The sequence below is a fragment of the Emydura macquarii genome, unplaced genomic scaffold (genome assembly GCF_026122565.2).
Source record: "Emydura macquarii macquarii isolate MOO-44397 ecotype Brisbane River unplaced genomic scaffold, CSIRO-AGI_Emac_v2 contig_1253, whole genome shotgun sequence".
Classification (NCBI taxonomy): Eukaryota; Metazoa; Chordata; order Testudines; family Chelidae; genus Emydura; species Emydura macquarii.
Window position 1 is genome coordinate 95,800,983 of NW_027131390.1, and position 21,843 is coordinate 95,822,825.

The 21,843-nt window shown below is 38.6% G+C and overlaps 1 protein-coding gene across 1 annotated transcript in view; it reads left to right on the forward strand.

The window, feature by feature from the left end:
• The window catches only part of NCKAP5 (NCK associated protein 5), a 567,200-nt gene that overhangs the window by 181,998 nt on the left and 363,359 nt on the right, over positions 1-21,843 (forward strand). Inside the window, exon 5 of the mRNA XM_067549546.1 lies at positions 13,876-13,953. Within this exon, the coding sequence (XP_067405647.1) occupies positions 13,876-13,953 (78 nt within the window). The remainder of the gene's footprint in view (positions 1-13,875; positions 13,954-21,843) is intronic.

Here is a 21,843-nt window from a genome sequence, read left to right on the forward strand (position 1 = left end):
AAATGTATAATAGGCATGTAGTCACAAATATTTCAGTTTTAATTTCAGACTTATTCCCTAGCTGGGACTTTATTGTATTTTCTTGTCATAGCTTGCCATTAAGATTTGGCATTTTCCTTTTGATAAATCTGTCCTAAATTGTATCTTCAGCCGATGCCAAATGATGCTGTCTAGTCTATACAATATTTAGCCAGACTTCTGATAATTAATCTGATGAATAGAGAGGATCAGATTAACTGGTGTATTCTATTGTCTCATGCTGGAAAGGTAAACTCTCTCTTTTTAAACTGGAGCCCAGAGTTAGTTTATTGGTTATACTGAAGCTAGTTGCTATTGGAGCTGGTGATTTGCAGAACTGTTCTGCAAGGAGTATTAAAATTTGTTTCCTCAACCAGATGCATAAATCAGTAAGAGAGTTCATTAGAGGTTGCAGTGTTTTTTCCATTTGTAGGAAACATATAAAACAGGGACCAATCCTGTAATCTTTACTGAGTTTTATTCATTTAAAACTCTCGCTGAAGTTAATGGGAATTCTGACTTAATAAGGAGAGTGTGATTTGGCCCACACTTTAACGCTGATCCTTTCTTTGGGCTCAGTCATATCCTATAGTCACTAGCCTGTGTTGAGTGCATTGAAGAACTCTGGCACATCTGGGAGTAAATCTTCCTGTAGAAGGAAGAATATCTCTTGGAGCTCCTTGAAGGCCGGGTAAACACACATTACTGCATACCTTCGCATCTCCCGCCAGCTCAGTTGGCCAGGAAAGAATGGAGGGACATGGCTCTACCTTCATCGAACAACTCCCCACAGATATTAAAGTGCCTTCTACTGCCAGGTTGCTAGCAAGGAATGTTCCTGCTCTCCAAGGTATGGCTGGAATGCAGAGGCACAAGGTGAGGTACTTCTTACACCTTCCTTCTACAAGGTGACTTCCTTCTACATGAGCACCCATGGGGCAGGTGGATTTAATATGGCCCTTTGCTTCAGAGCCCAGTCCCGCTCCCATTTAAATCAGGGGTATTCTAGTAGGACTCTAGTAAGAGCAGGACCAAAGTCGTGGGGTGTGTGTGTGTGTGTGTGTGTGTGTGTGTGTGTGTGTGTGTGTGTGTGTGTGTGTGTGTGTGTGTGTGTGTGTGTGTAAATAAAAAAAATAAATTCAAGAAGAAATGTGATATTTTCTTTTACTTATTAGGATTTGATTGCTCCATTTTCAATAGACTGTAGTATGTAAAGAAAATGTTTTCTTAGGACACTCCCTTCAGATTGTATTGCTTTTTTACTTTTCATTTCTGTGTATTATATATAATATATGTATAGTAGAATATATATTATCTTACATGGGGCGAAATTTTCTGCTGTTACAAATAGGTGTAGCTCTGCTAAAGTGCTATTATGCATGTGCAAGCCATTCTGGCAGAGCTGGCCACAGTTAAGCAGATGTTACTTCAGAAACTTGCCTTAACAAGTTCAGTTCTCCAATCAAAAGGTTTGTGGCTAGAGCAGGGCATACTGTCAGACAGGCAAAAGAAAGACAGAGTGACGGCAAGAAATAATGAAAGCAAGATTCCTTTCAGCAGCTCAGCAAAAGGGAAGTGGAGGGGAGGATGTCTGGAGTCAAGGAAACCTCAGCCACTGCACTCACATTGCCCTCTCATTGCTAATCTTCCATTTCTCTGTTTTTATGACAGGCCAAAACATCCAGTAGCTACTGTATATGGCTTTGCAGCTGTTTTTTTTAAAATCAGTATTGCTTTTGCTAGATAACAGGCTAATCTAGTGATTAGAGCTGTGAGGTTCAAAGTTGGGAATCCTGACTATTTTTTCCATGCTTTGCCACTCTGTTACACTTAAAATCTCTGTGCCTCAATTAATATGGATAACATAATGGCACTTATCTCCCGCACAGGGGGGTTGTGATGCATATTTAAAATTTCTCAAGTATTTTGTGAGCTTCACATTGAAGGCCCCACAGAGTGTTTTTAAATATATTTCTATAATGTAGCACTCTGCTAGGAATTGCCAATGTGTATGTGAGGATGGTCATGGTTGTGAGAAGGAAAGGGGATAAAATTTCCAGTTTGGGATTTACCTGTTGTTTACATGGATGACAATTTTAAGTTATAGGTTGCAGTTACTTTGACTGAATTCACAGATTATATGTGGGGAAGCACTGTAGTGTCTGGATAAGTGAACACTCCATATCTGTGACAGCCACAGAAACTCTTCACTGAATTTCACTAAACCTTCAAATGGATTCTATGAATGCTTTTCCATCCATGCTATAGCTCCCTGCTTCCTTCAATCCATCACTTCCATAAGTCATATGCAAGTATATGTATACTTATGCTTCCAACCAACACCTACTTTCAGTGTGTTCTGGTTGATTTATATTCATAAAAACAATAAGAAATTGTTCAGAAATTGTAATTACCTGGTAAAGTCAGAAGTTGATAAATACAACATAAAAATGGAAACCTTTAATTACTCTGTTAACATTTCTGGACATTTTCTTATAGTGTCAGTGCCTTTACTGTGTGATGTTTGTTAATGTAAATTAGAATTGACATAAAAAAGATTATAGCTAATTATTTCATTTAAAATGTATATATCGTGTAAGCTCATAAAAATGTTGCACAGTATTTATTATACAGCTTTTATTTACTCGACTGTCTGCTTTTGCTCTTTAGTAAAAGCCTTTCAGTTTCAGTGGCTGCCTTTTCACTCATGAAATCTGTAAGATACAAAGGTTTCTGTCAGATAGTTTCTCCCCTTTTAAAATTACACATCGTTGTTAACAGTTTAGAAATATCTGAGTGTTTATATAGCTCCAAAAACTTAGATCATTCAACAAAAATATGTGTTGCCAGATTCAGTTGACTCTGGACTATACTATATGTAGATATCCCATACAGACAAAGGACCAGATTCCCTATGTTTGGCCACTTTGCACCACATCTCCGGCACAAAATAGTCAAAATACTCAGCCTGACATGACTGGCCATGAAAGAACCACCTTGCGGTAAGGGAATCCTCTGGTACTGTACAGACCGCAAAGTAGTTTCTTAACTATCACCTATCCCCATTCCATTGGTGGCACAAGGAGTACACCCAGAACTTCCCTCACCCCGGCAATCCATGGCTGCTGTAATGGCCTTTGAGATCATTGGAAGTTGGTGCAGGTTAAAAGAGTCCTAGAACTGCTGTTTTTACTTACACTGTGGATCTGTCCAATGAAGGGGAAATGCTTAAAGCTGCCTCCTTCCTCACCTACATTACATTTTATAGTCCTTGTCTATAACCGAGAATCAGGGCCAAAAAATGGTGTTTACACTTAATTCATAATAGGCTACATCCTGATTTACTTATTATTCTGTTCTTATTCAGTGAAATCTCATATTAATACCAATGGGAGTTAATGAGGACTGAATACAAAGTGAGAGAGGATGTCCAGATTTGACCTCCAATAATAATGAAAAAGGGATATCCACTCTATAAAGGAGACATGGTTATGATGCTATCAATACTGTTTATTTTCATGTGGTCTAGTTTTGATAATCACATTGACAGTATATATATCTGATACAGTGTTCTCCTAAATAGGGCTACTGACACCCAACTGCTAACTTATTTAGAATTCAAACTTTCTGGCATTATATCTATCATTTTTTTCCCATCTCCAGTTAATTCCAGTAAAGGCTCAAAATATTCTGTATTTTTCTTATTAGCCATACTCTCCCTGATTTATTTCATCCTCAGGAAAAGAAAGAAAACAACTCTTCATCTTGAATTAAATACAGTGTGTATGTCGTTTCAGGACAAAATGCATTTGCTTCATATTTTTTATTCATGCAGCCAAACAAAATAACTTGCTCAAGATTTAAGAGGAAAAGATACCACTCCTCCAGGTGATTACCACCAGGGAGATTTGTGGCCCAAAAGGGGTGCTGACCAGTAACTTCTTTTGAAATAGTTAATACTTGTGCCAGCAAAAATACCAAGTTCTAGACAGCTTCATTTAGTTTTTCCATTCTTGTCCCTCCTCCTTTCCCTCCCACTGGCCTTTGTTATCCCTTCCATTTGGAATTCATCTCGCTTTCTCCTTTCATTCATATCCCTTCTACATATCCACTTCCTATGCAAAAGTGTCCACCCATAATCCATCAAATAAACAGATTAGCATAGTTATGTACAGTCTTAAATGGACCACTGACATACTCGACAAATATGTCTTGTTCTAAAATTGTTCTGTCTGTCTAATCAGTCATTTAAGGATTTTATACTGCCACCCATCACCATAGTATCTGAGCACCTTCCACCTAAATCAATAGCAAGAGCAAAGTCCCTAGCTGACTTTACGGAGTCTGTGGCATCTCTCCCTTTTTGGGAGTCAAAACTCAGCTCCTTGTTTGTTTTTGAGGAGGGGGCAGTTGGTAGGGGTTTGAGAATAGAAGACGAGTTGTATTGTGAGCATCACTTATATCACTTATAGGCTTTCTCAAAGAGGAAAGTTTTGCAATATTTCCTAAAGATGGCCAGACTGAATTCACCTGATCTCCTATGTGAGATTGTTCCATGGTCAGATACCCTTGACCCAAGGATGCTTTGTCCTCAGCTCTCATGTACTTTATTGTGAGCTTTTTGATCTGCATCATTCCAGAGGAGTACAGTTGTCACAATGGTTCATAGACTGAAATTCGGTCTTTGATGTAGTGGGGAGTTGATCCATTAGTTGGTTTGAAAATCAGGATTTAGGTACTATCCTGGCATTAAATGCTACGTAGGAGCCCATGGAGGGATTTGAGCACATCCAGGCGATGTTCACAACAGCTTAAGCCATGGAGACGATTGTACCAGCTGGAGTCAGTGCTTTGTTTTCTCATTCAGCTTCAGTTACAGTGAGTTACAATAATGCAGCCTGGAGATGACACATGCGTGGATCAGTGTGGCCATTACCTGGTCCCCCAGCTTTATCGAAGAGTAAAAAAACAGAATTTTGAAGCTTTACACAACTTTGAATAGGGCTGTACATCTCCAGTGGAAGGCGTAAACAATGTCTTGGTCCCCTCGTAGAGGGAAGTTCTTAGAGGCAACATGTTTATTTTATTATTCTATGTTTGTGCTGCACCAGGCAAATTTATAGCACTCAGTAAATAACAATTGAAAAGGTTAAGTCTTGACATCAAGAGAGATGTGCTTATGTAGTCCAGCTGAAGATCTGGCCCTGTGTTTTTCATCTGGATGAGCCATGGCAACAGGATTCCTTTAGGGATGCTGAAATGTTTCCATTTCTCCCTCTTTAGCGTCTCTCTTTCACACTGTAGTGCCAGTAGAGAAACTCTGCAACTCTGTCCTGTGTAGATACTTTTTCTGAAGCTTTTTTTTAATATCATACTCTTTGATGATTGGGATGAGGGCAAGAAGGGATTTGTAGGGTGTAAAGCATCAAGTAAAAATTAATTTGGTGAATGTGAGCAGAATAAATTGGTAAATTATGTAACCTTTTTGGCTACTTTCTCCTCCTCCATTTTCAGATCCTCTAACTCCTACATCAGTGCTGTCCAGCTACCTCCTGTGGTTTTTCCTCTCATGTCAAGGTCCATCTCAGAGACATAATATCTAGAGGAGAGGCCTGTGAGGGAGAAAAGAAAAACCTCTATCCCTTAACAAAAAACATGTTCATTCTTCAACAACTATCTTCCATGTGAGAGAGCTGGACAGAATTTGTCATGATCACTCCTAGATTAGCCAGTGCATAGACATATGCTGCTCACCTTTCTCATTACTTCTGCACCTGAGGGCAAAGTGCCTCTAGAAAATGCCCAGTCCCCATCAACCCAGGGAGGAAGAGTCCAGGCTTGAGCCTCCTGCCTTGCAAGATGCCCAATTTGTTACCCTAGAACCTGACCTTTAGCTGATGTAAAATGGCATAAATCCACTGATTTCAATGAGGTTAAACTATTTTACCCCAGCTTAGAATTGGGCCTCTGTCCTGCAACCCTAAATCATATTTAGTTGTAGCTCTGTAAGTAGTTCCACTGCGTTTACTGTGTCTACTCATCGTGATTGAGGGTTTCAGGATCAGTCCCTTTAACTGTCTTATGCTTCTTTCAGGCTGTATTAAACTCTACTCTCATATATGTGTATAGTGACACTGGAGTAGGTGCAAAGCCAAAACTAGGCAGCAGCAGAAATGAGACCCAGCTGATTTTTATGAAAATAACTGGCTACAGAAGAGTTGGTAAATCAGTTTTAATCACTTCAGCTGGGATTTAATATGAAATGTGCACTGAGGCATAAGTAATTTTGAACAATTAAGAAATATGCTCGACATATTTGTTAAAGCCATCATTACCGTTTTCACTAGAATGTTCATAATGCACAGCATGTGAAGAAGACTCTTGCCAGTTTTTTGCTCCATTGAAATATTTTTAAATGTGCAGTTGGTTTTAATTGTTAATAAAATTAACAATGAAACAACTATGTTGAAATCAAGTAGGAAAACAGTAAATTGGTGAAAAGAGCAGTTCATTAGTTGCATCATTTAGCCATAACTGTCTGTTCTTAACACTAAAGGTGGGCATTCTAGCCAGATGCAGTGTTGAAGAAAGTGACAGAAATACCTAATACAAGGAGGCTTTATATTTTTTCCATGTGATTTATTTTTAGTGTACAGCTGAATAATGTTGTATAACAGATAGCTCACTTAAATCCCCAATTCTCCTAACATTTGGACACATGTAAAATACACAATTCAGACAGGGCTATGTACTACATATAATATATATATAATCTCCTCTAGGACAGTTGGAAAAAGCCTATTCCATCAAAAGTTTATGTATTAGGATGATAATGAAAAATAAATATTTTTAATTAAAATTATAATATTTTCCAAAAGTGTTTTTTCCACAATTAAAGCTTACACCCCAGAGCAGCCTTTCAAAGTCCTTCGAAGATGAACTAGTGGTACCCACATGGGATCATAGCTTAGGTCTTTATTTCTCAGGTCAGTGTCACTATCTGCTCCTGGTTTTGCTACTGTATGTTGCTAGTTTTAGCAGAGTCTACTGACTAACTTTTTATTACTGTTCTTTAAATGTTTCCCTAGGAAAATAGGACTTTTAGGATTTGCCGCATTAGAACAGGCCACTGGTCTGTCTAGTGCAGGACCATGTCTTTGATAATGGACTATCTCTGACAGGTCAGAGGAAAATGAAGCCACCAAGCATCTGGCCAATTGTTGATTATGTAACTTTCCCACATCCAGGTGACAAACATCGTATACCTGGAAGCATATAGGTCTGGATCGACCATGAAGTTATCCTAGTTGGTTTAAAAAGCAATGTAACTGGATGAAATTCACCATGGTGCACAGTACCAACATAAGGCCCTCTGCACGACTTAAGCTCCTGGTAGAGTTATTGATGGAGGGGCCATTCTGACCTAGCTTAGGGCTGCTCTGGAAGGCAGTGATAGCACCATGCCTGAAGGCCCCCTACAGGGGACAGTCACAGTTTTTAGTTCTTGTGCTCAAATGGGTGCCCAGGGCAATAACTGGAATTGAGATTATCCACAACAGGAGGGTTAGGAAGCAGTAGAGGAGAAGGTGTTATGGCCTTGTCCCCTCCTTCACTGGTGAGCAGAGCTGGCTTGTCACAGCTGAAATACACACTGCACTACCTTAAAGAGTGTAGCTGGGCCAGATTGTCTCTGAATGGCAGAGTTCCTGATGGAGTGGGATGGCTCAACCCAACTGTGACATTGGCCAGAGCCAACTGGCTCTACTCTAGCAAACCACTTAAGCACGGGCTTAACTTTTAGCATGAATAGTTCCATTTGTGAGGTAAATTCACAGCCAAAGCAAGGCTGCTCGCTCAGCTGTTGCGCTGGCATGGGTAGAGGCCTGCCAAACCATCTATTCCGCAGGCTGCTCTGCCCGCATCAAGAGGGTCCCTCCCACCTGTGCTCCAGGCCATATGGCAGAACACAGGCTCCCTGTTCTATCTGGGCATCTACCTTTCCGCTACCCGTCCCTCCCCATTGGAGTAGTGATATGATTTGGAGGCCAGGATGGCTGAGCAACTGCGGAGGTGGATGAGACTGCTCCAGTGCCTTTCCCTGCGGGGAAGAGTGCTGGTGCTTTACCAATTGGTCCTGTCCATGCTCTGACACTGTGCAACATCCTTAGCCCAGCCCAGGTTTTGGGAGTTCTTCTGGCTAGGGCTGCAGTGGGTCACTGCAGGAGTCCTGAGCCTTCCCCTGAAGCAGTGGGGACAAGGCCTGCTCTTCTTCTGCAGTCAGGTCCATGTCTTCTGCCTCCAGGCCTTGCAGAGACTCCTTTATCATGCAGGTAGTCCGGCATGAAGTGTGCTGATGCATGCTTTCCTCTGCCACCTCCAAGGGCTCTGATATGACCAGCAGCTCTTCTACATCCATACGAGGGGTCTCCCACGAGACCTGGCTGAGCTGCTGGTCTTTTACCAGGACCTCCTCAGGATCTGGAAGCTAGTCTTGGTGACCAGATCCATGACGGCTGTTGACAGGGAGGACCTCCTTGCAAATCCCCTCGGAGCACTAGAGGTTGGTCCTGGCAGTCACCACCAAGTCCACCTCCTGGACTACAGCCAGAGGGACTGGGTAGACCCATGGTGCTCGGCCAGTGCATGGGGCTCTCCATCCCTTGTGTGTCTCCGCATGTACTCCAGGAGGTGAGAGCAGCCTTTACCAACCATCTCTCATGCTTTCCTCGAGCGGGCCCTGTGGGAGGGTGTTCCCTGCCCACCCCTTACCCCCGGCCTTCCGGATCTCATCATCGGACCTCTGCCCCATGAGCCTCTCCACCTGAGCCAGTTGCACAACCTGCAGCAAGCCCACCTCTGAACCACACCTACGAACATCTGTACACACTCATGCTCTACATCCTCATGTCCTGCCCCAACACCAAGTGGCATGAGCCCCAGTAGGCCAGTCTGTATTACACCCTGGTCCCATGGCCCGCCAGGGATATTACATGAACATGGACGTGTACCTGGCTCAGTTCACCACGTCCCCCGACACTTGCCCCTTCTGCAGTGAGAGGGAGACCCTGGAGCACATCTACCTTGAGTGCCCCAGGCTGCAGCCCCTTTTCTGACTCCTCCAGCACCTCCTCCTCTGGTTTTGGTGGCACTTTTCCCCACATCTCCTGCTTATGCACACTCCATTTGTTCCCCCACAAAATTGCGAGACCTCCTCATTAACCTTCTCCTGGCGCTGGCCAAGGTGGCCGTCCACCATACCAGAAGGAGGAACCTGGATGGGGAGGTGCTTTGTGACTGTGGGGCCTATTTCTGCTCCTCCCTGAGTCACAAGTGGGACAGAGTTCCTCTAGGCCGCGTCCACTGGCTCCCTGAATGCCTTTGAGGAGCAGTGGGTGCTCTCTGGGGTTCTCTGCTCCATGTCCCCCTCTGGGAGTGCTAGGGATTCTGGGATATAGTTACTTTGACTTGGGTCTGCATGCTGCAGTGTGGACATCAGAGCCCTAGGTTAGAGCATTAGTCAGAAAATTCTTATCTAAGGTTAAAATACAATGTAGATGCTCAAGCCCAGGGTGACTTATGTCCCACTAAGCCTGGGCTTCTATTGCTGTGTAGAAATACCCTCAGAGTTCAAACAGCCAAAAAGATAGAACATTTTCTTGTGGCTTCGTTTTATTTCCTTCATTCAGCTTCCAAGCCCACAGGATGAGCTCCCTTGCACAGAGCATTTCCCAGGTGCAGGTAGGACCATTACCAATCCTTTGTATTTCGATGTTCCTTGATGGCCCATCTGATTTTGATTGTCCTTCTGGATGAGGCTGGCATGGAGGGGACTATTCCCATGCATGAGTTCACAAGTTCAAAGCAAACATTTTCAAAACTATAAAGCAAAACTTATATATTTCCTTATAGCATGGAATACAGATATTGCAAGTGAGATTACAGCCTGCAGCAACTTACAAGCATTTCATAGAGTCTAAACACTTAATGCATTCTTGTAAAACTAATACCTATTTTGAGCAAAACTAACATGCAGGTGAACTGGTCTGGTCTCTAATTACAAGTTTATTAGTTCTTAGCTAATGCCTGCAACATGGGCAAGCTCTGGCACCTGGCCAGCCAGCATCACACCTGATCCAAACCCCATTGAAATCAATGGGCATCTTTCCATTGACTTCAATGGGCTTTGGATCAGGCATTTACGGACACTGAATTAGGCTGTTCATCATTTGATAAATCAGTTGCTTCAAGCTTCTCTTGTTTAAGTGTCTCTTATTAGAAGGTAGGTACTGTATTAATGTCTCAGAGACTCGGTAAATATCCTTGGTCTCCTGATCAGGTTTTATTCTTCCCACCTTGTTTATTTGTACTTTTATTACTGAAACCAGGTCCTATTATATAGTTCTTTCTTGGGCAATATTTCCATGTAAGTTCATATGGGCTTTTCTTGAGGACAGCAAAATTTAACCTATTATGGTCACAAATGAAATAGTTGTTTGGCATGTCATGAATAAATCATTAGAGAGACAAGGTGGGTGAGGTAACATCTTTTATTAGACCAACTTCTGTTTGTGAGAGAGAGAAGCTTTCAAGCCACACAGAGCTCTTCTTCAGGTCTGAGAAAGGTACTTCCAAGCATCACCGCTAAATGCAAGGTAGAACAATTTGTATATCATAAGTAGTTAGCACATATTCTAAGGGACTATTCAAGGTAGAGTGGCCCATTAACATGTCTGCAGTCATAGGACAAAAAGAAGGGGTTACATATTGTTCTAATAAACCATAAATCTAATAATCTCTTTTGCCTTGCATTTCTCTGTAATGCTCAGAGTACCTTTCTCAGACCTGAAGAAGAGCTCTGTGTGGTTCAAAAGCTTGTCTCTCTCACCAACAGAAGTTGGTCTAATAAAAGATAATACCTCACCCACCTTGTCTCTCTAATAACCTGGGACTGGCACAGCTACAACTGCACTGCATGAATAGATTATGGCATTTGAAAATGATTCCCTTTCAAGGGAAACCTTTTTAAAGGCTGACTCTTACTGCTATCCCAGAGCAGGTCAGGGGTGTTAGATGGATTAGTATTAGATGGTGGCCAAATCCAACTGCTGTCACATGTGCAGGTAGAAAAAGTGGGGAAACTAGGTTTGAAAGTACAGTACTTGAGCTTTTGAAATAGCAAATCATTGTGTCATACCTTTTAGCCACAGCACAGATGGGATGTTTCTGATAACCACAACATTTATATGTGAGTTGTGCTGGATCTTCATGCCATACTGACAAATCACCTGCTGTAGGCTTTCAGACCTCTAAGTAGAAATTGAATCATTTTTCAGGGTTGCCATGGGAAGAACTTGACATTAAGGCAGGAAATATACAAAATAAATATATACTTCCTTTTTCCCAATTGACTTTGTGCCCTTGACCATATTTTTCACAAAAATTGCTACAAAATTAACTTTTCACATTATTGCAGTAGAATTGTGTGTAATAAAACTATTGATTCTCTTCTTGGCTGCAGGGCAAAGTGCACTGAAGTATAAACCAGGAGTGATTAATATTACAATAAAATAAGATATAAAGGGGTTATTAATACTAATTTCTGCTAGATGTGATATACTAAAAGCTATTCATTACCAGGTACCACGAGTAGTCATCATTATGTGATTGCATATTGTAGCTTTTCTAAGCCATAACATACTCATTCTTCACAATGACTTTTTTCTGTTTGGCTTCAGAAAAGCTCACTATCTAATTTACATATGACTGTACTTAATGTAAAATTTAACTCAGTCTATTAAAACAGACACTGTATAGGCCCAAGATAAAGCCAATGGGTCAGGTTCTGTTTTCCATTGCAGTGATTTAAAATGCCAGAATAACACCACTGAAGTTGATGGAATTTTATATTATTGTAACAGAGCACAAAATCTGGTTCAAGGGGAGTTTTGGTTAAGTAAGGACTGCACAATCTGTTCTTATATTTGGAATCTACTACTGGGGGTAGAATTTGAGGATTTGGGAAAGCTAAGGAAACTATTGGAAAGTTTCACAATATTCAGTTCATTACAAACAATGCCAAATTTCAACAAAATATTACTGAGATGATTTCCATTTGCATACATTTTCTAGGCATGGAACAGGTATCTACTATTATCTACTTCAGAAAATTTCTATAAAATAAATTTTTGTTGTTCAATCAACCAGGGTAACCTCTGAAGAGCAAGTGTGGTAGCTTTTTATTAGAACAGCAACCTAATTACTATGGGCAGAAACATATGTTAGAACATTTCATAATATCCTCATTGTAGAAATCCTGCCAATAATACTATTCCAATTGACCTGAACATAGTGTTGCCCAGAGGTGCAACTGAAGAAACCTTCTTTACCATAGACATAATTGCAGTTAAAATTTTACAGTGGTGTATGCAAAATTTATTTTGTTAATCACATTATGATTATCTTTTTGCTGGTATGCAACTCAGTTTTTCACTAGCAGAAATAGGTGTTTGTGGATAACTACTGCTATACTTACATCTCTGTAATTCTATATATAGAGCTGTTACTATTGGATAGTTTCTAGCTTAATTTATTTCTTTTGTTGTTATTTAAATCTATAAGTTATTAAAAGTTTAGTTGCATTTCTGAGAACCATCTATTCTCACCCAATGCTAAGTCCTATAATGTTACACAATTGCTTAGAACAATTTCAGTCTTGGAAAATAAAAAACTACATTGTAGATGTAAAATATGATGGCTGAGTTCTTGTGACATTTATCATCACCTTGCGGAGAGATGGAATAATATCCCCATTATAATACCACCTTCCATTCCTGAATTATGAAGATAAATGGTTGAACAAAGACCAGTCATTAAGCAACATGCACACGAAGTAAATAATACTAGATAAGCAACCATAGTGCACAAGGATATAGTCCATGATGGGGCTTTCTAATGAGTCCATGCAAAGAAGAACTTTTCTCTCCAGAAACCAAGATGAAATTTTTTTTGTATTACGGTCTCATCTGTTTGTTTTACAATATAAAGTTTAAAACACATTCTATTTTCATTAGATATTGCCAGAGAGTCACATTGTTGATAGTCTGTCAGATTAAAAGTACTATGGGTGTACTGAACCCAGTGTCATAGTATCACAACATATTATGCTATATGTTATTCTGTGGGATCTTTCTGAAATATCACTCGATAGTTACTTTCATCCTGAAAAGTTATTTTTCTATTGCTGAAGTAAATGTTCTTTAGAGAAATAAAACAAACAGTATTTCAGCCATAGAAAAATAATTCCATCTGACTAAAAGTACAGTAGCTTTCATGTCGCTGATAATATCACACTGTTATTGCACCTGAAAGAGTTGAACTGAAAATAGATGCTGGCGCTGAATTGGCTTGATATCCAAATTCAGGTAATATTTTTCCAAACTGAGGTCATGCAAGCAACAAAATAAACATTTGGGTCAAATCATGGTTGCCCAGCAGCCATAGAAATATGCCAGAAACCCTAAGACCTGAAGAGAAAATATTATCCATTCCAAGTCTGATCTCCACCAAAAACCTACCACCAAGAAACTTGGAGGAGAATTCTGGGCATGCTGTTATGTACCATGGCCTATCAAGGCACCTGTGCATCTTCCCCCGTAATTTCTGCATTTAACAATTGGCTTTATAGATCGTTCTTCTGGTCTGAATATAAGCCTCCATTAATGTTGGTTTTTATGTCATTGTAAGTTTTGTGTGTTGTAGGATTCCATTGGGCCCTAATTGAACTTCACCCTCACAGAATATCTCTGTTAGACAACATTTTACAAACATTAGCAAATATTTTGATCCTTTTCTTTTTAGGAATATATGGACTCAAATAAATACATAGAGCATTTAGTGACTCAACTAGAAGAGCAACGCTGGAACCTATGGAGGCAAGTGCAATTTATATATATATTTGTTTTGGAAGAGATACAATATTCCATAGTTTTTGCTGCTGACTTTAGAGAAGATGGACAGGTGTTGAACTTCCAAATCTGCACTTCTGTTGAGATGTAACCCAAAAATACTCACCCCCAAATATTAAATTCTCACATGAGTTTTAACTGCAGATGAAATAACTCAGTGTATCACACAGAAAGTCATCACTCTAGAAGCAGAATCATAGCCTTTGTCAATCAGGATTGTTAAATATGTCTGCAGGTCTCCTTGTGTGTGAAAATACTCTGTTTTCTAATCATTTGCTATGCCTATCTCTGCTTAGAATTATTGTCAATTTCACTGGAATCAGTTTACCAGACAGTTTGGTATCCTTGAATATAGAAGTAGCTTTCAAATGAAATGTGAAAGGAGTAATGTAACTGACCATGAAGTGGTAATAACATGGCAACATAGGATATTCAGAGTTTTAAAACCCAAACTAGCAATGGTTAATAATCCTGCTGCAATGAAAGCTTATCTCTCTCAGCAACAGAAATTGGTCCAATAAAAGACATTACTTCACACACACACCCTTGTCTCTGTAATGAAAAGGAAGCAGTCTTGATGGTCTAGTAAGTATTTTCCGTATCTCCTGCTTTCACATCGATCCTGATGTCCAGACCCAATTTGCATATCTATAAAGTGATGATTTACATAAGCTAATGTATATCCAGTGGGGATTTCTACTCCACCTTGATCAACTGAGAAATTTGCATAAGCACTTGAAAATCCCATCAAACTCTGTGTGCTTAGGCAAGTTGGATGCAGGAGAACTTTGAAAATTCCCCTGTATGTCTGCCTTAAAAAATGTTCTCCACTAATAAGTTATCAGTTCTCCCAGCTCCTTTGCAATAAAGTGGCTATTCTATTATAAATACATTTTATCTGTGTGTGCCTGCAATTTGATTGGATAGCTTTATTTGGATGTTTTACAGTGATGCCAGATACCATATAGGCTGTCCCCATTATGTAAGCCATACTACTGTGCATTTTTTGCATCGCTCTAAAGTTATTGAAATGTCATTCATAAAAATGACAACTTGCAACATGAATGTTTCTGGTGCTGTACCACTGTTTCTGAAGCATTGTCCTCTGCTGGTTGTCTTAGGGCTTCCCTGATAACAAATGGTACAAACATCCCAAAAGGCTTTTCCTCTGAATTTTTTTGTATGTCTAAGCAAGAAATTCACAAATCCTATTTAACTTTAGGTGACTCATTGCTTCTATAAGTGGGTACGTTATTTGATCAGATTTTTATTATTTTATGAAACTACACCAGATTTTTTTATTTATGTAGATTTGTAGTTGTTACACATGATGTGATAACTAAGTATCTATAGGAAAACACTTTGTAGGCTGTGTTTGCTGTATAGTTTTTGAGCATCCATTATCTCACATTTTTATAAGTATAAGTGCCAAATTCATATCTGAAGTAACTGTACTGTGAAGCCACTGGAATTATACCAAGGATGAAACAGATGCAATATTCACCATCTATATATTTTTGTATGCAATATTTGATTATTTTTTCTTTCTGCTTATAGAAGGTTCATGAATGTGAGAAGTCCTCCATTAAGTTTGCAGACAAGTAGAATTTAATCTTCTCAAATAGGTTAAAGTAATTCACCTCAGATCTAACCTCAGGGAAGGAGTAATTAAGTTCCTATGATTTTTCAGTTGAAAACCCTGTGTGCTCAAAAAGGTTGCACATTACTTGATATAGCTCTGATGAATGCTCCTGTCCTCTGCGATATAAGATTGGATTAAAATAACATTTCTGACATGATTTTAGTGTAATTTAAAGCTAGAATACAAAAGTTTGTGGACATTAAGTTCCCAATTTATTTTAAAATTGAATTATTATATCAGAAGAAATAAGGGTTTTCATGTAAAATTACAGTATTCAGTAAACTGCATTTGAATAAGAATAAAGGTTAATAGTAGCATTATATCTGAACAACAATATGGTGAATAAATGGAAATGAAAAATAGAATAAAGAAAATGGAAAAACTCCTTGAAAACCAGCAACTATATGAGGACTTTATTGAACGGTGAACTGACATTCAGCTACATCCTGAAAACTGAATGTTCTTTGCAGAGTTAAAGTCAGCACTTTCTTTTTATTATTATTTACAGAGTACCATTGAGATAAAAACTTAAGAATGACAATGAATACAATGAAAAATCCTCTTTGTTTTTGATAGACTATCTTGAATGCTTTATTACAGATTTAAAAAGGAAAAATCTGTGATCTGCTAAGGATCATGGGAATAACTCATGCTATGCAAGAGCAGTACTAGATTGTCTATAGTCAGACAGATGTTCTAATAAATCAGCATAGACCACTTCTTAGACTTCATTATGTCCTTGATTTGTGGTTGCCACAATTTTAACCTATTGGGTCATTGGGCATTGAACCTGACATTGAACGATAGCCCCCAGTTTACTCTAGGCTAGCTAATAAAAAAGACAGATACAAATTCTGAACATTTAGCTCCTTCAACATTACTTATAGCCTGGACTGATTTATAGCAACCAGTCTGAGACAGAGGAGACTAAAACTGATGTCACGGTACTCATACAGAATGTCTACGTTACCACATGTACAACGGCAAACTAAAAGACACTTAATTAGATGTGGGAGCAGAAATTTCTTTTTCTTTTCATTTTATAGAGCTTGATAGATTTTACTTTCTTCATGTGGCATAACCATCTGTTGTGGAACATAGAAATTTATTGCTGTAATCACACTCCCAAGAGGACTGGTTATGTTTAGGTCGTGTTTCATAGCTCTCTACTAAAATAGACCTCCAGATTTTCACTTTCTAAAGAACTTCAGAAGCATAAGCTGAGGTAACTCAGCAGTGTATGAAAGTACAGCTGGTTTTGACAATCACCTTTTTCTTACACTAAGAACTTTAGAAGGCATATTGTTATATGAAGAATTAAGAAATTATAAAGATAGAAACTTGTAACTCTGGGTGTTGGATCACTACTGAAACAAGAGATGAACACAAACACACACACATTAGTAGCTGAAAGACTATGCTGTTGCAAAGGTATAATTTGTAAAATCATGTGTGAGAAAAAGCCAAAAATAACTAAGAACTTAAAAATGAGACAGTAACAGACCGTGAATCCAAGTGACGATTGAATCTGGTGATATTCTAAAGAAAAAGAACTGTCAACCATCCTCAGAGCTGTTTCCATCTCTTCACACTGACTCACACATTCTAGGCTACAGTATGATATTTGGGGTGATTGTGTGTGCTGATGTTGTTGTGCTGCGAGAGTTGTGTTGATTTGTGCAGGGATATGTGCTGTGGAAAAGGGCTATGTATGGATGGGGTCGTGTGTGCTGCTTGCAGTGGTAGTTGGCAAACTTTGGGGCAAGTGGGCCATAGCAGGGGGGTGAAAAAAAATAGCCTGATCCTCTGAGTAACTTACCTGGGCCATGGATTCAGTGCCAGTTGCACAGGGGCATGTGAAAGCTGCTCCCTGGACTCTGAGCCTGGACTGGGAGAGTGTGAATAGTAGAGCGTTCTAAACAGCTGTGCTCTAACTGCCCCTTCTAGACCCTATTGGTTTGCTCTACAAGCTATGTAGAGTGTGTAAACGCAGTCCTGTTTGAAACGGGGCTACATCAACGTCAACTGCATAGGTGTAATTCATAAGAAGGAATGACTGAGAACTTTAAAAATTGGATGGTAATGGATCGAAAAACCCAGTGACAATTCAATCTGGTGGTACACTGAACAAACAGAGCCCTCAACCACGCTTAGAGCTGTTTCCTTAGCTTCACAGTGACTCTACAGACATACCAGGCTTCAGAGTGACACATAGAACCCTAGAATCTTATTTTTTGAGGTGAAATTTCTTTTTTTTAAATCTGTATGGCTTTTTGTTTTGTTTTGTTTTTTGCTTTTCTTTGGCTTATTTTTAAAAAAATACGCACACACACAGTAGGGCAAATTCAAAACTGATGTAACTTCATTGAAGCTACTGGAGTGGTTACAATGATTGTCTGTTCTGTTCATTCCCACTGAAGCATCTGGCATCAGTCAATGTTGTAAGACAGAGCACTGGCCTAGATGGACCATTGGTCTGAATCATTCTGGCCATTATTATGTTCTTATCTTTTTGTGCCTCCTGTAGCTCAGTATTCTACCAACTCATACTTCCAATACCAGCCAGTGGATGAAGGCAGAATAAAAGTGCAATTCATAAACCTACGTTGCATTTTTTTGTCAAATTATTTAGTAGCCATGTTCCTTCGAGCTCAGGACAGTGCTAAATCTGAGAACACATTACATTTTTAAATTTGAAGATCATGTGGTACAAACACTATTCTTTTTTTATTTTTAAGAGAAACCCTTAAAATCCTGCAGTGAGGTTGTGAGCATGTAACTAAAGGCAGAATTTGTCTCTTGGTGTTCATTTCCATTATCTGGGTAGCTGCCAATTAAAATAATTAAAGAACATTTTTTCTATTTGCATTTTGTATGGGTTTTAGTACTCATTAAAATAATGAACTAACAGAATTAACTTGAGTGAGACTTACAGAGCAGACAGGTCTTGCACTGTTTTTTCCAACACATGACAATGCCTCAGTCCTAAGATACATAATATGCTTTATGTGTTGTATGAACACATTTCTTCTTTGAATCAGAAATGTGGGCTCCAAAGGGAAAGTCTATTAAGAACATGTCTAATATTTGACCAAATGTATATTTCTCTAGGTCAATGTAAATTTGGATGGTTCAATGAACAGGGAATATGTAGCCACTAGGTCATTAAAAAGCACTACCATTTCATTATCTGTGAATTAAAAAGGCTTTCTTCTTTTCAATTTCTGGTACAATGCCCTGTGTCACACCACAAATTTTAAAAAAGGGCCTTTTCCATGATTTTAAGCTGGCTAGGTCGGTATTGTGGATGACTGGCAGATAGAAAAAAGAGGCATTTTATTGTCTGCATCTTATTGTATGAACTAAGAGATCACAGAATGCAGTGAGATAATTCATTCTCCTACAGAAATATACATTAAAGGGGACATCTCCCTGAAAAGTAAGACACAGAACAGGAAACTGTAAAAATAAATTTAGTGACTCCATAAAATAGGTAATGAGTTAAAGATGACAAATGTACCAAACTACACAGATCGTGTACCATATATAAACATAACTCTTTAAGCATCAGTCTGATGAAGGAAGGCTAGAATGCTTACATATTGGCTAAAAGGTGCAGGGAAAAACAGTTTAGTACTTGTTTAAAATAAATAGTATTTGTCTCAAAGTACTGTTTAAATCACTTTTAAATTAAATGAAGATTACAGTGGACACCTTTTTAAAAGATTGCACCTATTCAAAAGAAGTTACGAGTTCCTTCTTGAATATAGAGGAAATCTCTCTCAAACTGGTAAAAAGTTTCTACCAGTCAGTAATTTTTTTCAGTTCAACTACTGTTCAGATTAAGAAATTAATATACTTCTTTAAGCCAACAAGAAATTGTCACAGTAAATTACACTTGTTTTCATGAAGTATTTTCTAAATTAATTTGACTTGTTTTAACAAAGCACAGCTTGATATGCTGTAGCATATAAGAAATATGAGGCAATGTGTATGATCTTGACACAACACATGCAAAGTGAATATTAATTTCTAAAAGACTGTGGACCTTATCCAGCACTCCTTACTCTGGGAAAGCTGATGGTAATGTCAATTGGAGTTTTACCTGGGTAAGGCCTAGGTAGCTAAGTCATTAGGTAAGGGATTTTGGACTCTCTCTCCAAAATATTTTCCATATCATCAAATTGCTCTGTACGTATTCTGTACAAATCCAGTTTAAAATTTTGGATTTGAAAAAAAGATGTTTTTAAAGAAGAACACTATATAATAGTTTCATATGTTGACAGTTATAAAACTAAAGAAATTAGCCAGTGCTTAGCCTGAAAATATTTTAATAAAATTGTGTAATGAATTAGGGTTGGGTTTTTTTGGACAGATGTACGGCTGTCTTAATAACAAGACTGCCTGAACCATGAATTGATTTGTTTCTCTGAAATTAAAAAATAGAGGCCTTGAGCAAAATATATTTCTTAGATTTATTTGGTGGAATAAAGATCACAAATGTTTCCTACTAAGTTGAAAGAAGAAAACTCCAGCAGGGAAGAGTGTGGAAGGTCTACTTGACATATGGATGTTTGTTAAAAGTAAAATATATGAATAGCCCAGAGTGAATATTCCTCATTTATATGCTGAGAAATGAAATGTATAATCTTGGAATGATTCACTATTTGTTTTACATTTTTATAAAAATGAACTTTGTGTATTCAGATGTGCTTCTCTCTTTAGTTTGTATTTAGGGTTAGAAGAATTTGGGAATTCATTTTACCTGATCCCATCTGTGTAAGGCAGATGGTTATTGTCTGAATCTCCTGAACTATGCACTGTGGTTCAGTTGGAGGGCACTAGGCACAGCATGTGTATATATATACAACTGTATCACTGCATGGGTGAAATGTAGGTCTACAAAGAGGAATGTCCCCTTTGGAAAAATATTGGAGCACATGCTAATCTGAAATCTGTCTCAGCTTTGGGTTTCAGGGCTGAATCTGGTCATTAATGATAATTTACAACACTTGAACATGCAAATACATGTAGATGCTACATTACAAATTGAGCTTGTGAAGCTTCAGTCAGCTTAGCAAGTTCTTTTTTAAAAATAAAATGCTCTCCAAACTTATTTAAGGGCAGGAAGAAATTAAATGTAAAATAGCACCTAGAAATAGCACCTAGAAATCTCACTAATGGCTATATTCTGCCATTCTTTTTTATACTGAATTGTACCTTACTCCTCAAATAGTCTCATTGATCCAAGGAGCAAGGAACAACGTACTGTGAGTAACGGTGAGTGACAGGATCTGACTCTAGATCTTTAACAATTATTTCATCTCAGCCTCAAATAAAACAAGTGTATCTTTAAAGTTACACACTTTCTCTTACGTATAAAGCATGTGGGATGGATTTTGGTATCAGTTACGTTGGTGTAAATCTGAATAAGTCCATTACACCCAGTGGAGTTACTCTAGATTTACAAGTGTAAAAGAATTTGAATCTGGACCTACGTAAACAGCCTATTATATTGTAGTATAATATAGAAATATGAGTGGTAGATAGGATAAGTCTATGGAAACTTCATTGACAGGTTTATCTAAAGTGTTTTGTTTTGTTTTTTTCTTGTTGGCTGCAGAGACAATACATAGTGAGAATTAGATTGCAGAAAATCAAGTCTAACATGAACTTAGATGTATTATTTTCTTTGTGATTCTTTAAGGAAATATCCTAACTGAGTTATTTTACTCAAGACACTTAAGAAATAAGTTTGAAAGTCCAATGCAGCCCCATTTTCCCTCTATAAGATATGGGTCATTAACTCTAATTCAATAGGACCTACAAGGCCCCTTTTCTGGTTACCATCAAATTTTGCACTGCCTGATGGCACCCTTTTTCACAGTTTCAGAAGGGAGGCCAATGACTGAATGAGCTTGGTGACTGAATTACTCTTCCATCTCTAGGAGGGGAGGGGACTTGAAAACCTTTTCAAGGCAGTATTGAATGGCACTGTCTGAGCTATGTGGTGAAGCATGCACTGCTGCCGCCCTGGCTGCATCAGGCCATTGGGTAAATAGGACTTTGATCTACTCAGATGACTGGTATCTTTCCCTGCAAACTGGCTTCATTTATAGAAGATATGCTAAGCTAGGTTATTGAACTTATCTATTTGGTTTTATATTGCGCTGACATTGTTGTTTGCTCCACCATTATTGATTATAATTTACAGTACAG